Source organism: Psammomys obesus, unplaced genomic scaffold, assembly GCF_907164565.1.
Source record: "Psammomys obesus unplaced genomic scaffold, mPsaObe1.curated_primary_1811, whole genome shotgun sequence".
Classification (NCBI taxonomy): Eukaryota; Metazoa; Chordata; class Mammalia; order Rodentia; family Muridae; genus Psammomys; species Psammomys obesus.
In genome coordinates, this window is record NW_026596356.1 from 1,059,453 (window position 1) to 1,081,784 (window position 22,332).

A 22,332-nucleotide genomic window follows, 5' to 3' on the forward strand; every position below is an offset into this window, starting at 1 on the left:
GATAGATAGATAGATAGATAGATAGATAGATAGATAGATAGATAGATGGCCTTCAAATACTTCAGAGATCTGCAGAATATGACATTTAAGGTGTTTTAATAATAAAGGGCTTTTCTGACAGACAGACCCATCTGCCCCTATCAACACCTCTGATCTTCTTCAAGATGGTGGGCACTGAAAAACCTCCACTTAGAGTTTGTTTCAAACGTGGCAAAGCTATCCAATTGACAAAAATAAAAACAAAACAAACAAAAAAAACCTGCCCTTGCCTTGACTGCTGATATCAGGCTGTTCAAACTGTCGACAAGCAGGACACTGAAAAATTGATTGACCCACTTTGCAGATACGAGGTAAGCCAGGCTTCAAAATCCTGCTTCACACATAAGTTATTCAGATATCCTAAACTTTGGACTCACCAGGATAGGATATATATTAGAGAAAAAGCCATTTTTGGCCTAAAAGGTGGGAAATGTAGTGAGAGTATTGGTTTCTTTAAAATCCCAGTTATGTTGGGTGAATATGTTATCGATTTAATCCCAGGTGTTGGATATGGGGCTGCATCAGCTTGCACATAGCCATTAACTATGATTGCCTCATGCCTCATGCTCTATGAGGGGCAGGATTTTTGCCAGCTGCAGATAGTTTAATTCTTGGGATTATGATGAGAGTATAAATGGGAGAGCCTCAAGAGTGACAGTGAGGGCAATTGCGTCCCCTGCTGCTGGTCTCTGCTGATGCTGTGATTCTATTGCTGGTTTGCTGGTTTGCTGGTTTGCTGGTTTGTTGGTTTGCTGGTTTGCTGGTTTGCTGGTTTGTTGGTTTGCTGGCTTGCTGCTGGGAGATATTCCGAGCATGAAGATTGAACTTCTTCTCCCACCCCCAAAACTCAGTGCCCCTAATCAGCATGATGTAGTCTAAAGCGGTCTACATACCCTTTTCCTCTAATCTTATTTTCCTTCCTAGTGTTGGGGATAGGAAGGGTTTGGGGTGGGATAAGGGTTGGAAGGGTTGTAGATTAAAAAAAAAAAACAAAAACAAAAAACAAAAAACAATAAAATGGCTAAAAAGTTACAAAAATAAACTGGCCCAAGAAAACTTGGTGCAGTTTTGCTCAAGTTACAAAGGATTTCCCACGGCCTCTGTGAGGGCTCGACTCTCCACTTTCCCTCCTGTACCTCACGTGTGGGCTATTACCAGCTGCATCGAGGTAGACACATACACCTGCTAATGCTAGGTCTTTTTTCAACGACACTAATTTATTTGACCTGCCTACGATGTTTCAACTCTATTCTCCATTTCTAGCTTTCATTCATGTTCCTTTCTACACTCCTTTTTATTTTGCTTCCCTTTAACAAATTATTCTACCTGTAAATTTTTTAAAACTGGCCTCTGGAGAGTTCAGATTTTCTGTTTCAACTTTTAAAAAAGTTACCATTTTGTGATGACAGAGAGCAATGCAAGTAATTATTATGTAAAAGCAATAGGAAAAACAACATGTTTAACTATTGATTTTTGTCTCCATAGAAGCAACATTTCCAAAAAGGAGGAATATTAATTAAACTCCCACTTACAGTAACATCATACCTGGGAAGAGTACTTAAAAGGGTAGAGTTTGGGCTGGGGATACGCCTCAGCATATGAGCACATAGCTCCATGGCTGGACACTCTCCTCACATGTGTAAGATCCTAGATCCAATCTGCAGCCACAAGGATTAACATCTAAGATAATGATTCAAACCATAACTAATCAGCAGTGACAGAGGACACTTAATACTCCTTAAGGAAAAAAAATCTATGAAAATGTTAATACAATTCTAAACATTTATTCAGCAAACAGAAGAGCACCCCTAAAAAATGCTACTTCATCTAAAAAAATCATATCATAACCCTCACACAGTGACCTTGGGTAGCTTCAAACCCAACTGTCATAAGAAGACAGGAGCCAAAAACTAAACAGAGAAATGGTGGAGCTACAAAACTCCATAGGCCAAATGGACCTAACAGATACCTCTAAGATCTTCCACCCACACACTGAACAATGCACTTCCTTCTCAGCAGCCCCTGGAATATTTTCCAACATTGACCACATACTAGGACATAAAGCAAGCTTAACAGATCTAGGAAACTTGGAATAACACCCTGTGTTTTATCATACCACCACAGATTGAAGCTGAATACCAACACCAATTACAATGCAAAATGTACACAAACTCATAGAAGTTAAACAACTCAAAGTTAAACAAAAATCAGGTCAAGGCAGAAAACAAGAGGAATGAAATGCTTCTGAGAATTTAATGAAAATGAAAAAAAAAAAAAAAACAAGCATATGCAAACCTGCGGGTTACAAGGGTGGCAAGTTCATAGCAGAAGGGTTTATAATTTAGCCTTTTTTTGTGATAATGTACTGGAAAGCTTGGTATTGATTTCAAATCACTTCTCAACCCAGATACTTTTCTTACCTTTTGTGCTTATAGCTATTTGCTTAACCTCATTTTTTAATTTCTGAAATTATAATATAATTTTTAAAATTTCCTCCTGTTTTCCACCCTCAACTCCTCCCTTTTCCTTTAAGAAAAATTCTACTATCGATTATTGCAAAAAGCAGCTTTCAGATTAAAATACAGTAATGTTCAGGATTATAGACAGTGTTAGAAATATAACACTACTTTGTGATTATATCTGAAATTTATAAATTTAACCTGTGATGTACCATATGCCTTAGAGTATACTTGACAATTGACTAAAAGAACAAAGGACATTATTGCTGTTATGGAAACATGTTTAAGTTTGTGCTGATGGGTTGTTATAACTGACTGTTTATTAGATGATACAGTAACATGGCCACTTACTCCATCCCCTATTTTCTATTCTCCTTTTTAAAAATTACCTTTGTTTCTTCCTAAGTCTAACTATATACTATGCTCCAGAAAAGCAATTTATTGACATAGTTGAAGATGTAGTACACAAAAGTTTATTTTAAAAATGGAGTAGGGGATGAATGTGGAAAAAGCTAGAAAGCAAATCTCTTATGCTGTTGTATTTCTAACATCAAATTCCCATGCTCCCAAACTATTTTGTAGTTATTCTCCTGAGAGCCCCTTTGACATCCTTGTTTCTCAGACTGTAAATGATGGGGTTCAGCATGGGGGTCACTGCTGAGTAGAACACCGAAATCATCTTATCTTTTTCATTCATAATCTTGGAGTTTGGCCTCATGTAGGCAAATATTGCTGAGCCATAAAAGAGAATAACAACAATGATGTGAGAGCCACAGGTGGAGAAGACCTTGAGCCTACCCTCCCCAGACTGCATCTGGATCACCGTGGAGACAATGTTCCAGTAGGAGATGAGGATGAGGGAGACTGGGGCTAGGAGGATTACCACACCCATCGCAAAGATGGCCATTTCTGTGTTGTAAGTGTCTGCTGAAGCCAGCTTCAGGACGGCAGGAGGTTCACAGAAAAAGTGGTTAATGACATTGTTTCCTCTGTAAGGAAGACGCAATGTGAATGTGGCATCTACCAGGGACACAAATGCACCACTGGCCCAGGATCCGGCAGCCAGCTGGACACATACCCAGTGTGTCATGATGGTGGAGTAGTGCAGAGGCTTGCAGACAGCCACATATCGGTCATAGGACATCACTGCCAGCAGAGCACACTCTGAGCATCCCACCAGAAGTAACACCACGATCTGTGTGGAGCATCCAGCAAAAGAAATGGTCTTCCTCTTCACCAGAAAGTGCATGAGCACCTGGGGGACCGTGGTGGTAGAAAAGCAGAGGTCAGCAAAGGACAGGTTTCTGAGGAAAAAGTACATGGGAGTGTGGAGTCTGGGGTCTGTGTGGAGGACAATGATCAGCAGGTTTCCCAGCACAGTGAGCAGGTAGATGAGGAGAAAGAGGACGAAGAGCAGGAGTTGGGTCTGTGGGTCCTGGGAGAGGCCCAGGAAGATGAATTCTGTCACAGAGCTTCTGTTGTCCTCACCCATGGATGGCTATTTGTTTCTGTAGAAGAGCATCATGGAAAAAAATCACACTTATCAGTCATTTCAGAATGTCTACATAATTGCGTACTTTGTAATTCAAAATTGGACCATTGAGTTCTGAAACTCTTTCCATGTTGTGAAAGACTGAGTTTGCTTTTGGGCTCTGTGGTTCTGACAACAAAGAAGCTTTTTGGTGGTTGTTGTTGTGTCCCCTTGCATCCTTTAGTGGAAAAAGAACTCTGAATAAGTGGCATCAGCAACCCACCTCTGTTGCCCCCAGTGAGGTGCTGCTCAGGGCACAACACCCTTACGCAGGTCTGAGGAGCATGCCCGATGACCAGTCAGGTTCTACGCTGCTAACTGTGTGACAGCGTTTATGAAGCCGGTCATTTTCATTATTTACAACTAATTCTAAAGAATCACTTCTTTCTTTTTTTCTTTTTCATTTTTGGTTTTTCAAGGGTTTCTCTGTGTAACCATGACTGTGCTGGAACTCACTCTGTAGACCAGGCCACACTTGAACTCAGAGATCTGCCTGCCTCTGCCACCTGGGTGCTGGGATCAAAGGCGTGTGCTACCACTGCCCATCAAGAATCACTCTTTAGGCCAGCTTTGCTGGGCCACAGAGGAAGACAATGCAGCAGCCTTGATGAGGCCTGGTAGGCTAGGGTTAAATGGAAGGGGAGGAGGATCTCCCCTATCATTGGACTAGGAGAGGTTCATGGGTGGAGATAAGGGAGGGAGAATGGAATTGGGAGGAGATGAGGGAGGGGGCCACAGCCAGGATACAAAGTGAATAAATTGTAATAAATAATAAATAAATAAAATTTTAAAAGTATCACTCTTTAGAGTGAGGAATAAATAGAAACTTATAAAGAGCTTAGTATTCTGTGATCCTATCTATCACTCAAATTCATTTATCTCCAACATAAGGAAAATTCTGTGGGTTATCAGTAAAATAGCTGCCCTTTGGCTGTTACATTTAGCATCTGGCAAGTATCCAAAGACAATTTTATGTTCCTTTGCGCATGGCTTTTTAGCATGAATAACACCAGTTTTCATCAGTTGGTATCATCTGGCGGCCATCGTTGTTGACAGCTTAATGTCATCCCCTCTCAATCCACTTCAAGTACGTAATCTATAGTTACTATCATTGCTATATTACAAAATATAAAAATGACCCCAAACAGCTTTATACTTGTAACTCAGAGCACTTCTGATTCTGCATCCTGAAAATTTTCCTCTTTCTTCTTCAAGGGTTGCCTGTAGAGAAGGTGAAATTCTTGTGAGCTCGATCTATTGGCCATATCCACTGCTTGAACAAACTGAAATGCCTTCTCTGTCTCCAGGGCGTTGCATGTCACCTGCCTGGCAGAGTTATCAACAAAGAGACAGATAACAGGCAAGCATAATTTTAGCTTTATTTCCAATCTTCTAGTGTTGCAACCAGAATTATTAAGAGGACAGATATTGAGAAATGAGACAAATATGGCTTGCAGATAATTTGTGGGTATTTAAAAAATGGAAAAAAAATGGAAGCCAGTTTTAGACTTATCTGAGAGAGTAGGGGTCATGGGAGGAATCAGAGTGGGGGAGACGTGAAAATGATGAAGATGCTGTACTCATGTATGAAATTCTCAGAAAAATAAAAATTTAAATAAACAGTTCTACTGCTTAAAACCTTCTTTATATTTGTATCTCTTAAAGAGAAATTAACATTATCATATAAGTCTGAAATTAGACATTAACATTTTCCCAAAGTTAGAAATAGAAAGATGTGAATGTGGTACCCACCAGGGACACATGTGCACCCCTGGCCCGGGACCCCGCAGCTGGACACACCCAGTGTGTCATGATGGCGGAGCAGTGAGTGCGGACAGCCACGTAACTCACCACAGGGAAAGCGCGCTACTCTTTCCGACTTCCAGCATGTTTGTTCAGACATGGCACACAGAGAAGCATACGTAGATAAGATTATGTATTTTAAAATATGGTGCTTTGTTGATTTCATGAAGGAGAAGATTTCTCATCCTGACTACAAAGATTTAGAGATCAAAAGGAACTAATATTTTTTTCAAGTGGCTTAAGTATATACTGTCACAAAACACAACGAGAAAAAATGAAGAAATGGCTGTGACAGAACAAAGATTAATAACTTTCTGTGTATAAAAACTTTATGTATGTGTTATGTCTGTATTTTAAGGGATTTTTGTGTGTGCAAACGTGTGTGTGTGTTTCTGCATCTGTGTGTATTTTTTTCCTGCTTTTTCTCTGGCTTTTTTTCTTCTGCTTGTTTTTATTATCCTGTTCTGATTTGTTTGTTTATGTTTCATCTTATTATTTTATATGCCTTATACGCCTGTTTTTTTTTTTTCCTAAGGAGAGACAGAAATGCTGGGAATTCATAGGGTGAGGTGGGTTGGGAAGAATCTCAGTGGAGTAGGGGAAGGGGAACTGTAATCAAAATATATGGTATGAGAAAAAAAACCCTCTATTTTTAATTAAAAAAATAGAAAAAAAACAAAAGAGAAAATAAAAAATAAACAATCGTATTGAAGGTTCTTAGAAACTACTGCTATGCCCTGGAAAAACAGTGCATTCATAATCAATAGCAAATACCATGTTAATGAATAGGGTGATGACTGGGCTGGAGGAACTCAGCAGGAACAAGGAACACAGCTTAGGAGAGACTTACTCGTCTTTGTACTTGCATATAATGACTGTGCTAAATTCCATTTACCCTACTTATTCTGAGTAAAAACATAATGCGCTTTTTTTTTTAAGTTTGAAACTTTTTTTTATTATTATTATTTTCTTTTTAGTTACATTTTGTTAACTCTGTGTCCCAGCTGTATCCCGCTCCCTCATTCCCTCCCCAACCCCACACTCCCTCCCTGGTCTCCTCCCTGCTCCTTTCCAAGTCCACTGATAGGGGAGGACCTCCTCCCCTATCAATACAAGGAAAATAATGCGAGGGCATGTCAAAACAGACACTGTAAGTCATAGGACTCAGCCAGAAGGGGCTGCCTGATGGCAGGTTAATGCCAAGGTCGGCATTCCCGATAAGCAAAAGTGATCAGCATCATTCAATAAATTATAGTTGAGTGAACGACAAAGTACCAACAAATAAAATGTGCTCTTGAATTTACTGCAGTGAAAACATGTCACTTTTTCAGATTTCCAGCACACTTGTCTCCGCGTTGCGCCCACAGAAACTTACATAAATAAGCATATATAGTTAAAAATGAGGGAATGCTTTATAGACTCCATGGACTGTAATATTTCTAAGTCTGACTACAAAGATTCAAAGCTCAAAAGGATTTCCTAATTTTTTCCCCAAATGATTGAAGTATACTGTCATTAACTACAACAGGAATAAAGAAACAAAGAAATGACTGTGGCAGATGGCAGTGCAAACAGTAATAACTTTTTATGGAATGTGCAGTGATAAACTGATAAAGGAACAGGTGGTAAATACTATGGGAGAAGGAACACAAATATGAACTGAAAGTTTATAGTAGGTTAGAACCTCCCCTATCAGTGGACTTAGAGACAGGCAGGAAAGAGATAAGGGAGGGAGGATGGGATTGGGAGGGAATGAGGAAGGGGGATACAGCTGGAATACAAAGTAAATGAACTGTAATTAATATAAAAAAATAAAAATAAAAATAAAAGAATCTCAGTACAATTTAGCATAGTTAAATTACAAGTGAATGCTCCACTTGTTCACCTACTGGATATTTAATATATTAATATGCTGGTGATGTTTATCTAATTACTGATAACGCATGAGTATTGTTTAGAAAATACGTGAAAATGAATACTTTACATTGTAATTCTCTCTTTAACATTTGTGCTTTCAAGTAGTGGTTATGTATTTCAGTGAGTGATGAGATATGAATTGACAGTTCTTTTCAACTTTGTACAATTTTATTATATGAACACTCAATGACAAAACAGAGCTTCTTATTTCTAATCAGACAAGTAGTATTTTTCACTCCGTCCTTTAGAATCTAGCTCTTATTTATCACTGCCCCTCTTTCCATCCTCCCCTCTACATCCTAAATCTTTGTTAACATCTAGCGTCAAGTTGCTGTTGCTTTAAACTCTCTGTATTTTCTCATCTAATCTTCAGAAGAAGTCAACCTCTCTACATTTTATATAGATAATGAAAATGAGCTTCAAATTAAAGACGTGAATCTTTTTAAAGGTTCAATATCTAGATTAGAATTAAGTTCCCAGGCTGGAAGCCTCACGCTCTTGATCATAATACTCACATCTTTTTCCTGAGAACCTGGTAATGTCATAGAAAGGGTTAATGGTGGAACAAACAGTTCACAGGGAAATCAAGTGAGCTTTCATTGTGCTTCCAGGCATGTCCTTTCTGTGGCCTGCAGACTGAATGCGGTCAAGGAGTACTAGAAATGCAGTCAGTCCAACACGAATCCTAAATGTTTCTTAAAACGTAGTGAGACTGGTTGATTTTTTCCTGTAACCCTTTTGCGTGGTTCCCTATTATAAACTGGTGTAGCACCCTTGGAAGCCGGCACCCTTGAGGGCATTACCAGGTGCATTAGCAGCCTTTCCCAAAGACACTATGTTGTTTTCTTCTTGATAGGATATTTCAAACTTTATCCAAACATTGTTAAGGAGGAAAAACATAAAAGTAGCACAAAGTTACAATAGGCAAATGGTTAAAGCACAAGCCCAGTGCACATTGACAGAGGATTGCTCTGCTTTGTTTGTTTAGATATAAAAAGGAGGAAATTCCTTCATAATGTGCTCTATAGACGAGTCCTAACCTATTGTACTAAGTAAAACAGTCAGTCACAAAGGATAAACACTGTTATTCTCTCATGTTTGCTATCTAAAATGGCCAGATTCACAGAAACCAGGGACAATAGAGAGACAGCATGGTGTAACTTTATCCAATTTGTAGAATTTCAGATTTATAAAGTGAAAAATTCTAGCAATCAGTCACAGAGTGGGAATATAAATAAACACTACCAAATTACATGAGTGACAAATATTGCCTTTTTTTAAATGTCGGAAAATTACTTTTTGCCTGAGAGGAAAGGAAAAAGCTGTGAGGCTTGGAGATGCTCTTATTCCTGCATTTTATCTGTTTTAAATATTGAATTCACCATGCATGCTTTCAGCGCCCTCTGCTTTTGGTTTTCATGTTGCATTTCCTGAAGCATTGTCAACCTCATTAACTCCCTAAGTATATGGAAATAGTGATCTTTTTTTTTTTTTAAAAAAATCAACACAAAGACCTTCTTTCTTTTCACAGTCCCTCCATTTTCTATGGCATTTGTGATATTTAAGTATTAATATTGCTTAAAAACCTCTCCTTTCTTTGGTTGTTAGTCATAGTATATTAACACCATTGTTTTCATAATCTGCGTCTTCAACATTATCGTCTAACATTTCTAGAAACGTTTCTGTGTCGTCTCATCATCATCCTGACCGGCCAGGAAAATCATGAGAAAAATCTGATGCTGTTACAGACTTTGAATGTTTACCTTATATTATAAAATATTTCAGATATAATTGAAAACACTGGGTTTGCAGTGTACGGCTTGATAGTGATCAGGTTACTTATGATCACGTGGTAATCATTCCATTTTCCCTCAGGGAAGAAAACTTCAGATTTCTAGTACACAGTGAATCCTGAGGCCAACATGAAAAGTAGTAGCTCAAGAACCGAGGAAGTTTAACTGATACCTTTGATGGCTCTCGACTTCACGTCATCCCTAACTGCTCCTCAAGCATGTGTGTCATGACTTTAGGCAATATACACAGCTTAAACCTTTGCCTCTCCTTTACTCTCTATCACAGATAAAAATACTCTCTGGTTCTTCAAAAATGTGCTTTACAGTGTTTAACTGGATTATTCTGGTTCCTTTGCCTTTTATCTTTATAGCCAGCTTTAATATAACTGCTTTTCTGAAGTTTTCTACTCAATACATAGGCAGGTTGGCTATTACTTTCATAGTATCCATAAAACTTTGCACATAGTTGTCACTTACAGTTTCAAAAGTATCCAGTGTGTGTTTTCATGCTCTTTGAGTGTGTTGTTGCCTCAACCTTCTTAAACAAACGTTTATTTCTATCATTTGTATTTCAACATCCTCTGGCACATACTACTGATTAAATAATCAAAGAACAGAAAGTCTCATGAGGACACTTTTGCATTAGCATACTTAATAAAAAAGCTGTGTTTGAAAAGAGAGAAGTTGTTTACTCAATGATTTCCCACCTGCTTTTCCAGTGTAGAAGCCTCAGGTTGTATCCTGGGCTTGCCTGGTTCCAAATTCAAATAGCAAAAGAGAGTGAAGAAGAAAACAGCAAAGTGGATGCTTTGAGCCAGCAAGAGGAAGAGGAGAATATGGGAGCTCAGATTTTAAAGCCAAGAAGAGCAAAGGTTAGGGCCTCTGCCTATGGGAAGAGAATCAAGAACCAGACTCCTTGGAAGGAGTAATTCCTCTCAGTATCTTCCTTACCCTCACCTGGAGCACAGGAAGTTCTGAACACAGGATAGTGAGACCAGTGATGGAAGGAGAGTGGCAAATGAAGGTTTGGTTTCTGCAGTCCGTGTTTCCTTATCCTAACAAGTAACCTCCATTGCTGTTTCCCAGATATGGGAAATCATCTGGGCTGCGAGTCTTACTCTCTCCTAACACAAGGAGCACTGTATGTGAAGAGATTCCACTAATAACCACCAAACCCGGAGGAGTTTCCTCCTGGAAGTCTTCAAACCTGAGGTTCTAAGCGCTGTTATTACCAGATTATTCCCTGGAGCACATGGACTCTTAACTTTTAAAAAATCATTCTACAAGCTAAGATCCCATGGGTGCTAAAAATAATCATCTGCAATTGAGACACTTGACTCTCATCTGATGTCAAACCAAGTCACCCTGTGATCACCTGGGAGCTCCAAGTCTTTGAACTCTTGAAGTAGAGTATTCAACATTAGTGGTAACAAAAAAAAAAAAAATGCATCTCATGCCTCAGTGATTGCAGGGAATTTGTTCCAGTATGTCTTCCAGTATCCTAGAATACTCATTTCTTATATAATTAACTAATATTTACTCAAAACCTATGCATACACCCACTCCTACTTTAAGTTCTCTGAACATTACATGTAATACTTAAAATAATCTCCACATGTTCCAGATGTGTGCATTCAAAAATCAATTTTGACTTATGGTTGGTGAATCTGTTGATGTTGAATATGTCTACAGACAGAGAAGATTGTGGATCATCTGGCTTCTGGATGAATCTTACCAATCAAGAGCATTTAGGAGATTCTAATAGTCCACTTTCTATATTTGTGCCTAAAATGCCCAAATCTTATACACACATGGAAAAATTATGCTCCGGGTACACTGTACAGAGCCAGACATCATGACTGCTTGAATGGAGGATTCACTGGACACTCTAAAACAAAACAGAGTGAGAACTGGGTCCGCACACAAGCTTCCATGGTGAGCCACAGTCTGTGCAAGGTTTGGGTCCACACACGTAAAACTAGCAAAACCTGGCCTTAGGCCAGAAAGTATCTGAAAAGTAGCTCTCTAGATGAGGCGATAAACAACAACATTCCGATCAGATTAAGAAATACAAGAAAGCGGATAAGTTAATTAGTTCTAAATGAAATGTTGACATAACAAGCGACTATAAATACCAAGGAAGAGGTCAGAAGAGAGATTCCAAAGAAAACAAACATCAAAGAAAAAAGCCGAGGGAAGGAAAAATTGAAGTGAAAATGAAAACACCAAGAAGCATTTCCCTCACACAGTGACGTGTGTCGTGTAAAGAGAGCATCCAAAACTTCTGAGGGTAATCACTGCTTGATTGTGATATTCAAAATACTATCTTAATTTTTCACTCTAACTTGCTTCTCTGCAGTGACATCATTTGCCTTGTTGTCTATTGTGTAAGCCAGAGATATCTTAGACTTCTTAAGCTTATTGTCTAGGATGACAGAAGCTCTGTTAGCTGTATTTCAAAACAGTGTACATCACTGAGAAAGTTTCCAAATAAAACTAGGAGGGATACTGAAACAAAAAGATGAAACATGAAAAGGCACCGTTTCTCCTTCAAAGGATGTTTGTAATTTCTCAACTAATAAATTCATAGATGCCAAGATGGGCAAAAAGCCAGATGAGGGTTACATGAAGGTCACAAAGTTTAGTACTAAAAGCGGTCTACAAGCCAGGCGGTGGCGGCACACGACTCAGTCGCAGCACTTGGGAGGCAGAGGCAGACAGACTTCTGAGTCGAGAGCAGCCTGCTCCACAGAGAAAGTTCCAGGACAGCCAGGGCTACACAGGAAACCCTGTTTCAGAAAACAAAACAAGTCAAAACAAATAAACAAAACAAAAAACTTAATAAGAACAAAATCAACCAAAAAGTGATATATGTATGTTATGAAAGGGCCATAAAGAAGTACATGAATGAAGTAACAAAACTGGCTGCTGATAAAGGAGGAAAGCCTGCATTTAAGAAAATTACTCAACAAAACTGCTGTGAAATCAACAAAGGAAGTAGAAAGTCAGCAGCAAATCAAAAAAGTCAACAAGAAAATTGAGAATTTGAAAAAAAAAAATCTAACTAAAACGGTCCCAGTGAATCAAATAGAAAACATAGAAAGCATGACCAATAGACACACCCAAGCTAAAAACCCACGAAGTTCTGACTGAAAGTCAGGGTACCAACATCACTACACTTGGCTTGGCTGAACCAAAGATTTGCTAAGTGCTGTATAGTTCTCTTGCTAAGATGCATTTACTCTAGCCAAGAAGAACTTATTAACTAGAACTAGAGAAATAGAGTAGGTAGCTGAATAAACGAAGAAAATGTTGCATATAAACATAATGGAAATTTACTAAGCCATAAAGGATGAAGTTATAACTATGCAATAAAGTGATATAACTGGAGATCATATATTAAGTGAAATATGTCAGACTCAGAAAGACAAATATTGCATGTGTTCTTTCTTCTATAGAACCTAGATTTGAAAATATGCAATGTCAAAAGATGAAACACCAGCCCTGATAATGTTAGGAAAACCAGCAGAATGCAGGGATGCGAGGAAAACAAAATGTTGAACATTTTCTTTCATGTGCAAATCTATATTTGTGTGTGTGCACACACACTCACAAGAGAGACAGAGACATCAGAAAGGGGGCTAAAAGTTTATGTTATAACTTTATTAGTTAATCAAATAAACTTTGTGATAAAGTTTATTGTAAAAAAAAAAAAACACCAAGAACAAAGCAATGTTGTTTCATAGTGGTCAGATTTTGTGAAATTTATATTGGATATCACAGGTGAAAGTGTTCTATAGTAATTAGCAAGGCACGTTTGAACGTGAATTCACATGCAGGTACATGAGACAATGCATTTTTGTTTATTTTTGTTTGCCTGTTTGGTTTTTTTTTGGTTTTTTTTTTTTTGTTTGTTTTGTTTTCTAAACAGAGGAAGATGGGTAGGTGGAGAGGTGGGGAGGAATAGGAGGAGTTGGAGAGGTGAAAAGCATGATCAGAATACATAATATGAAAAATTATTTTGCGAAAAAAAATATTTTTAAAAGAAAGGGTCTACACTGAAGTTTCCAGAACTGAGGAGTTTGCTGTTGTTCTTGTTGTTGTTTTGGGGTGATTTAGGGGAAGGTTGATTTGGCTTGGGTTTTTGAGACAGGATGTCCCCATGTAGCCTTGGCTATCCTGGAACTCACCTCGAGGAGGCTGGCCTCGAACTCACAGAGATCTGCCTGTCTCTGCATCATGAGTGCTGTGATTAAAGGAATATTCCATCATGCCTGGCAAGGTTCCTTTCTAAAATGTTTGCTTGATTCTGGTTTTTGTCACATTTTTTCAGACAGGATCTCACTGCATAGCATATTCGGTCTTTAAACTCATGATCGGCCTACCTTAACTTCCCGAGTGCTAGGATTAGAAATATGCATAACTATGCCCATTCATTTTCTCTTCTATGACAAAGAAGATTAGATTAAAGTAGACATAAAAGCAAAGTAAGAAAATCAAAGCCAGAATTCCCTTGAAACTCACCCCACATGCCCAAGTTGCACTGTAGGACCAGAGATGTAAATCAGCCCTGCTCACACTGTGGTCCGAGGCTTGGAACCACTCCAAGGTCAGGGTGTCACAATCTGGAGACTGGGTGTATGTACAAACTTCTACATGAACCTGACAGAACCATTTTACTGTGAAATTTAATAGTTTTTGAAATAGGTTATTTATATTTTCATGTTTTTTTCCTTTTTTTCCTCCCATTTTAGTTTTGAAGATATAAATGTGTATTTTATAAAAGTATGAGTCCAGAGACATGAAATTTTAAAAATAGACTGATTCTATACCAGAAATGCCATAAATATGTTACAAGTATTTCCAGCAATTCTGGGTATAATGTAGTCTAATTATCATTCAAAACTTACATAGAATTGTCTGTGTTTTGGTGGATATGTCTAAGAAATTGTTGCTCAGATCAAAGACATGGTCAATAAGAGAAAAAAAAATAGATGAAAATATGGAACCAAACTAGTTGCTGTAAGGCAATGAAACCACTTTGCAAAATAAAGAGACAACCCACAGAATGGGAACCATTATTGATTTTTAAAATTAATTAATTAATTTACTTCACATTCTTCCTCTCTTTCCCAACCTCCCCTCCACACATCTTCCCCTGACATTCCTTCCTTTTCATAAAAGGGAAGCCCTCCCATGGACATCAACCAGCCTAGGCATATCAAGTTACAGTAAGACTAGGCTCAGCTTCTCCCATTAGGGCTAGATGAGTCGGCACAGTTAGGGAAAAGGAGTCCAAAGGCAGGCAACAGTCGGACAAAAAGACCTGCTCCCTCTGTAAGAAGTCCCACATGAAGACCAAGCTGTACAACTCTTAGGGTGCCCAGATCTGTCCCATGCATGCACTCTAGTTGGTAGTTCAGACTCTGTGAGCCCCTATAAGAACCAGTTAGTTGATTCTGTAGGATTTCCTGTCCTATTTGTGACCTCACTGTCTCCTATAACCCTCTTCCCTCCTCTCCTATGGGATTCCTCCAGCTAATGTTTGGCTGTGGGTCTCTGCATCTCTTTCCATCAGTTGGGTGAAGCCTCTCTGATGACTGTTATGCTAGGCTCTTGTCTACAAGAATAGCAGAGTATCATGAATGTGCTAAGGGTGGGCTCCCTCTAATGGCATGGCTCTCAACTGGACCAATTTCTGTTCCATCTTTCCTCCTGCACATCTGGTTGGCAGGACAAATTGTAGTCAAAGGTTTTGTCACTGGGTTGGTGCCCCAATCCCTCCATTAAAAGTCTTGCCTGGTTACAGGGAGATTGATACTGAGAGATGAATGTACTTGTAACAGCTACATTTTACACTGTCAATGTTGAAAGCTCTCTCTCCTTTATTAGTTCAGACTTAAGACTTCAGATATCCACAAAGTGTTTTAAGATGTATTGGTGTAAGTCTCAGCATCTGCTTTGATCCCCTGCTGGATGGAGTCTTTTAGAGGATATCTTTGGTAGTCTCCCATCCTGTTCCCTATCATCAGTTTCCTGTGTTTATCCTGTTTTTCCTTCTTAATGAGAATTAAACATCTTCCCTACAGTCCTCCTTGTTGTTTAGCTTCCTTAGGTCTGTAGATTTTAGTATGTTTATCCTATATTATATGTCTAAAATCCACTTATAACTGAATATATACCATGTGTGTCTTTCTGCTTCTTGGATACCTCACTCAGGATGATCTTTTCCAGTTCCCACCATTTGTCTGCAAATTTCGTGATTTCCTTGTTTTTAATATCTGAATAGTATTTCATTGTGTAAATGTACCACAATTTCTGTATACATTCCTCAGTTGAGGGACATTGGGGTTGTTTCCAGATTTTGGCTATTGTGAATAAAGCTGCTATGAACATGGTTGAGCAAATGTCCTTGTATGATTTGAGCATCTTCCAGATATATGCCCAGGAGCGGTAGAGCTGTATCTTGAGGAAGCACTATTCCTAATTGTCTGAGGAAGCACCAGATTGATTTCCAAAGTGGTTGTACAAGTTACATTCCCACTAGCAATGAAGGAGGGTTCCCCTTTCAACACCTCCTCTCCCACTTGAATTTTTATCATAGCCACTCTGATGGATGTGAGGTCGAAACTCAGAATCATTTTGATTTGCATTTCCCTTATGGCTAAGGACATTAAGCATTTCTTTAAATGTTTGTCTGCCATTCACCATTTCTCTGTTGAGAATTCTCTGTTTAGCTCTGTCCTGTTTTTAATTGGATTATGTGGTTTGTTGTGTTTAATTTATTGAGTTCTTTATATATTCTGGATATTAGCCCTCTGTCAGATGTAGAGTTGGTGAAGATCTTTTCCCAGTCTGTGGGCTGTCATTTTCTTATGGAAGAAGGGGGATATAAAAGGACCTGGAGGGGACAGGAGCCACACAAGGAGACCAACAAAGAAAAAAAAAAGCAGGGCCCAGGGGGGACTGCAGAGACTGATGCATCAACTAAAGACCATGCACAGAGAGGACCTAGACCCCTTGCTCAGATGTGGCTCATAGACAGCTGAGTCTCCATGTGGATTCCCTAGTAAGGAGAGAAGAGACAGTCTCTGATATGTACTCGGTTGCTTGATTCTTGATCAGTTTTTCCTGGTGGGGTAACCTAGCCAGCTCACAGAGGCAGAGGATCCAGGCAGTCCTGATGGGACCTGATAGGCTAGGGTAAGGCAGTAGGGGAGGAGGACCTCCCCTATCAGTAGACTAGGAAAGAGGGATGGGGAAAAAGAGGGAGGAGGCCACAGTCGGATACAAAGTGAATAAATTGTAAATAATAATAATGTGTTGGCATAGTACCTGAAAACAGGTGAGACTTAGAGATTATAATTTTAATTCCCAAGGGTTCTCTTTTTGTAGCTTTTTAAGTTAACCAGTCCTAATTACTCTAGAGTACCCTTGTTAGAACAGCTCTTATGACCTCAGACTTGAACACTTTCTGTAAGAAAACCTAGAGTGGTAGTTTTCAGTAGATTTAGGATTGCATCCTGTCATATGGCAGCACTCCTGGTATCAAGACAGAGTAGGACTCACAGCCCAGATGATGCACCAGCCTCGGCATACTTGGGAGATGCTCGTGGAGATTGCATGTTAGGAAAAGAACTCCCAGGCTACAGAAACCACACTTGTTTTTCTCTCTCTTTATCGGTGGGCTCACTTTCCTGTGTTTACAAATATCACACCTTCCAGTGCTCCAGGTGAGGGTGGGGAAGAAGCTAAGGGGTGGCTTCTCTTTCCACTCAGCCCGAACTGTGATTCTCTTCACACAGTAATAGGCTTTTCATCTGCACTCCTGTTTCCACAGGTCTCTGGAGAGAAGAGCTCATATTCACAAACCCTGTTCTGAGAAGTCTCTGGGTATGGTTAAGTCTTGATTGAAGGCAGCAGAGTGACCGCTAGGGCTGTGGAGAGCCACCACCTCTCCATGGCTCTGCGAGCTAAGCTCTTATGTCATCCTCCGCTTCTTGACTCAGCGCACCCCCTTCTTTTACTGTTTGAGTGTGGCCATTGAAAGACAACAGGGATGTTTACCTGAGTCTCTGGTCCTAAAGACACAGGTAGGAACTGAATGTGATTTGGCTTCCTTGATGATCTCGGAAGGCTATGTCTGCTGATGTTTGTTCGCAGGCTGCAGCCTTCTCCCTGTCCTTGCACAAACTAAACTCCCATTCTTCCCTGAGCTGTGGCTGATAGTCTCTAAACTCAAATTAACTGGCATCAATCCTGGTATCTGAAAGTCAAGACCTTCCCATGCACTGATTCAGATCTATATGTGTCAGGATGCCCTGTGGCTCCTCTTCTCTTGGAATCAGTGAGTTAATGTGATGGTGCTACCATGAAATTTTTAATGTTTTCATTCAACTTGTTTTTATTAAACTGTGAGCACATGCCACTTATATTAAACTTGAAATATAAATTGTATAAATAAATGATATGTGCTTCAGAATCAAAAAATAGCAGTGCAGCCTAGGATCACGTAAACAGACACTAAAGGTATTCTTGAAACTCTATTAAGAAATATGTGCATTATCTCTTTATAGATAATACAAAAATAATGATTAAATCTAACTTAACATTTGAGCAGAAAACTTTAGAAAGCACTTACATAGACTCTGTCTTTATAAGAAAGAACTAAGGGACCAGACTGTTCCTGCAAAGCCTAAAGAATAAGGGAACTGGAGAGTGTTTTTTGACAGAGTCTCATATAAAAGGTAAAGGAAATGTGGTATTTTTCACTGTGGATACTGTCTGGAGACAAGAACTGAAGAATGACTGATGACCTAACTTTTAAATGCTTAGGGTTGTTTAAATGCATGTGCTATGTGCAGTGAGTGGACACAGACTCTAAATGCCTCTGGAATGTTTCCTCTGTATACATTTATATTGACAAATTTCTTTGCTGCCTAACCAATCCTCCTACTGTGAATTGTTAATAACGCGAGTCTTATGGCTTATGGAAAATGCTGTTTTTAGGATACCTAACTAGACTAGAGTAGAGAAAGGAATACATTGTAAACAAACAAACAAACACCCAGAACTGTTCTCTATTTCCACAATGGTCAGCTCCTCATGGCACAGACTCTAAACATATTATTTTGCAGTTATTCTCCTGAGAACCCCTTTGACATCCTTGTTTCTCAGACTGTAAATGATGGGGTTCAGCATGGGGGTCACTGCTGAGTAGAACACCGAAATCATTTTATCCTTTTCATTCATTATCTTGGAGTTTGGCCTCATGTAGGCAAATATTGCTGAGCCATAGAAAAGCCCAACAACAATGAGGTGGGAGCCACAGGTGGAGAAGACCTTGAGCCTACCCTCCCCAGACTGCATCTGGATCACCGTGGAGACAATGTTCCAGTAGGAGATGAGGATGAGGGAGACTGGGGCTAGGAGGATTACCACACCCATTGCAAAGATGGCCATTTCTGTGTTGTAAGTGTCTGCTGAAGCCAGCTTCAGGACGGCAGGAGGTTCACAGAAAAAGTGGTTAATGACATTGTTTCCTCTGTAAGGAAGACGCAATGTGAGTGTGGCATCTACCAGGGACACAAATGCACCACTGGCCCAGGATCCGGCAGCCAGCTGGACACATACCCAGTGTGTCATGATGGTGGAGTAGTGCAGAGGCTTGCAGACAGCCACATATCGGTCATAGGACATCACTGCCAGCAGAGCACACTCTGAGCATCCCACCAGAAGTAACACCACGATCTGTGTGGAGCATCCAGCAAAAGAAATGGTCTTCCTCTTCACCAGAAAGTGCATGAGCACCTGGGGGACCGTGGTGGTAGAAAAGCAGAGGTCAGCAAAGGACAGGTTTCTGAGGAAAAAGTACATGGGAGTGTGGAGTCTGGGGTCTGTGTGGATGAGCACAATGATCAGCAGGTTTCCCAGCACAGTGAGCAGGTAGATGAGGAGAAAGAGGACGAAGAGCAGGAGTTGGGTCTGTGGGTCCTGGGAGAGGCCCAGGAAGATGAATTCTGTCACAGAGCTTCTGTTGTCCTCGCCCATGGATGGCTATTTGTCTCTGTAGAAGAGCATAGAAACAGTTAACACATAAATCAATTATTTTAGAATATCTGAATGCCTTCGGTGTTTTAATCATACTCCACAATATTTAGCTATGTATTTAAATTTAGATTTTATTTTGCTTACTAGCTTGACAGTTGGAGTTACTTTGAAACCATTTCTTCTTAGATCTTTTAATAACACCAGTAAGAAAGAACTATTTTCAGTGTGTGCAACCGTTGGCCTGACCACCTGATGGTTCACATTTCTCAGAAATCCACAATCTCCTTTTATTTATGGTTCTAGGTAAGCAAATTGGTGTGTCTATAAACCGGGTTACAGTTCTATACTTTAAAGTGAGGGCATTTATGACGACTGAATTTTCTCATAGTTACAGGAAAATGCTAGTGGAACGCTCAGGGAAAGAAATGAAATGAAAAGGGCTCTGTAGCAATGTCTGTGATCCTTTAACTTGTCCAGCACTTCAAGCTATTTTTGCTTTGAAGAGGGTACTGGAGAACATTAAAAATAGCTGCCTCTTATAAGTTGTATTCAGTAATGTATTTTTTAATAATACCAAATCTGTGCTGTATATTTTTTCATCTCTTTTTACACAACCTTTTGAAGAAAAATAACACTAACTTAATGTAACAGACATCTCTAACTCTCAGTCCTTAACTTTTTTCTTTCACTTTTTAAAATCAAAGTTTTTCTTCAAAATATTTTATGAAGTTTATTATTAAAAACTTAAAAAAGAACAGCATCACACACTAATATTAACCATAACCAAAGTCTATACATCAAATCAACTTTTACACCACTGGATAGAGTATGCACTATGAAAAAGAATATAAAGCTAATTAGTTTTTATGTCATAGTTTTGTCAAGGATTTTTCATTTTTGTTCATACATAAGACATATTCAATAGCAAAAGTGAAAATTTTAATGTGAAGCTCCATTGCTTCATGAGGCTATTCGAATTCTCTCTTGGGACACATAAGAATCTTATTATCCATAGTAGAAAGAGGAAACAAGATATTAGAGGAATCATTAATCTGGATTCCCTAATGCCAAATGTTCTGTATCCTGCACTTTTGAATGAAAAAAATACAGTTGAGAGCTAAGACAACTAAGACATGCAGAGAAATCTCTGTATTTCAAGATAGATGTTTAGAATAAACTAAGTTAACAAAAAATAAAATATATATATAATATATATGTATGTAATCATATATGTATATGATAAAATAGAGTTTAAAGGCCTCTAAAGCACTATCAAACAAGCATGTGTATGAGTGTAGTACACAAAAAATAGCAGGAGAAGCACAGGAGTCACATTTTGATGAGCAACAAACTTAGGCTCTAGCCAGTTTGCACACCATTCGTGTACAGGTTCCTTGACAGGAAGCTAATCCATCCTAAGCTGCTTTGGGGTTCATGAACAATAAGACAAACTATATTCTGCAAGTGAGCTTTCATAGAAAACCTTCTAATTTCAATCTTATGCCTATGCATAACTTGGCATGTATGTGATTAAGATCAGATGTACTATGAGAAAGGACATGAATAGGTAACAAAGACTTAATAATCCAAATCTGCCAATCAAAAAAAAAGAGGCCCACCATATTAAACCAACTCCACCTTCCTCTAAAATCCATAAAAGAACCCCTGCGCCCCTTGAGAATTCTCACTCTTGTGGCCTGTAGCCACCCTTGACAGAATAGTTCTTTCAGATATGAACTTCTTACAGATCTGTATATTTTGTAAAGGAAACATTATTAAAACTTAAATCAGATCTGACACTTCTTGACGAAGAGTCCTAGTTACTCTATTAATCTGTGTCACTTATTTCAGTTCCTTGAATAAGCCTTCATGAACCTAGAAACATTCTAGGTTGCAAACACCATTATCAAGATAAACAGCAGATAAAAGAATGATGTATTCAGGGACACAAAAGGAAAAAAAAAAAAAAACTGCCAGGCAAGAAAACTACATTGTATCAGCTATCAGCTTTCCTCTGCTGTGATAGAACAAAGAAAAAAAAAAAAACTACCTGAGATAATCAACTTGAAAAGAGGAAATTTTATCCTGGCTCAGGGTTTCAGGCCCAGGACCTTTGGTCCTGCTGCTTTGGGCCTGCGGGGACCCACAGCACCTGCTCTCATCTTCATAGCTGACCGCACAGAACGGGAGTACAGTAGTGTTTACCAGAGTCTGGGAAAAAGAGACATACAGAATGGTTGATTAACATATGCAAAGATGAAAACGTAGTTTCTGTAGCGTAGTTAGATGCCTGCAGCTAATTAATCACATATTATAAACTATCTAGAAAATAGGATTTTGAATTTTCCTCACAAAAATAATGAAAGAGATTTGAGATATTATATGTATTAATTTCCTTTATTTGATCATTTTATATGTGTATCAGAGCACTGCACTAAGTAAAAACATGGAATATAAAATCTAAGATGGGTCTATAGAAGAACCATATGTACCAAGATATGAAATATCATAATTACATATATGTATATATTGCCCTTGTTTGATGTAATTATACAGTAAGTAGACTCAAATTATTTGACCAAAATATATAGAAATAGACCTTAGTACAAATGCAAATTTAATATAATATAGATGCATGTATGCACTAATGAGTTAATTTTTAAAATGCATATTCTGTGAAACTACATATTTATCTGTCTTTTCTCTATCAATTTGTTCATGCATCTTTGGTGGTAAAACC

The 22,332-nt window shown here is 38.8% G+C and overlaps 2 protein-coding genes across 2 annotated transcripts; both read right to left on the bottom strand.

Moving 5' to 3' along the window:
- Window positions 1–3,069: 3,069 nt before the first annotated feature.
- On the bottom strand, window positions 3,070–3,990 carry LOC129669283 (olfactory receptor 2D3-like). Its single transcript, XM_055597446.1, has one exon. It carries the CDS (start codon window positions 3,988–3,990, stop codon window positions 3,070–3,072), a length of 921 nt encoding a protein of 306 aa, XP_055453421.1.
- Window positions 3,991–18,668: 14,678 nt separating this feature from the next.
- LOC129669282 (olfactory receptor 2D3-like) lies at window positions 18,669–19,592 on the bottom strand. Its single transcript, XM_055597445.1, has one exon. It carries the CDS (start codon window positions 19,590–19,592, stop codon window positions 18,669–18,671), a length of 924 nt encoding a protein of 307 aa, XP_055453420.1.
- Between the last annotated feature and the right edge of the window lie 2,740 nt (window positions 19,593–22,332).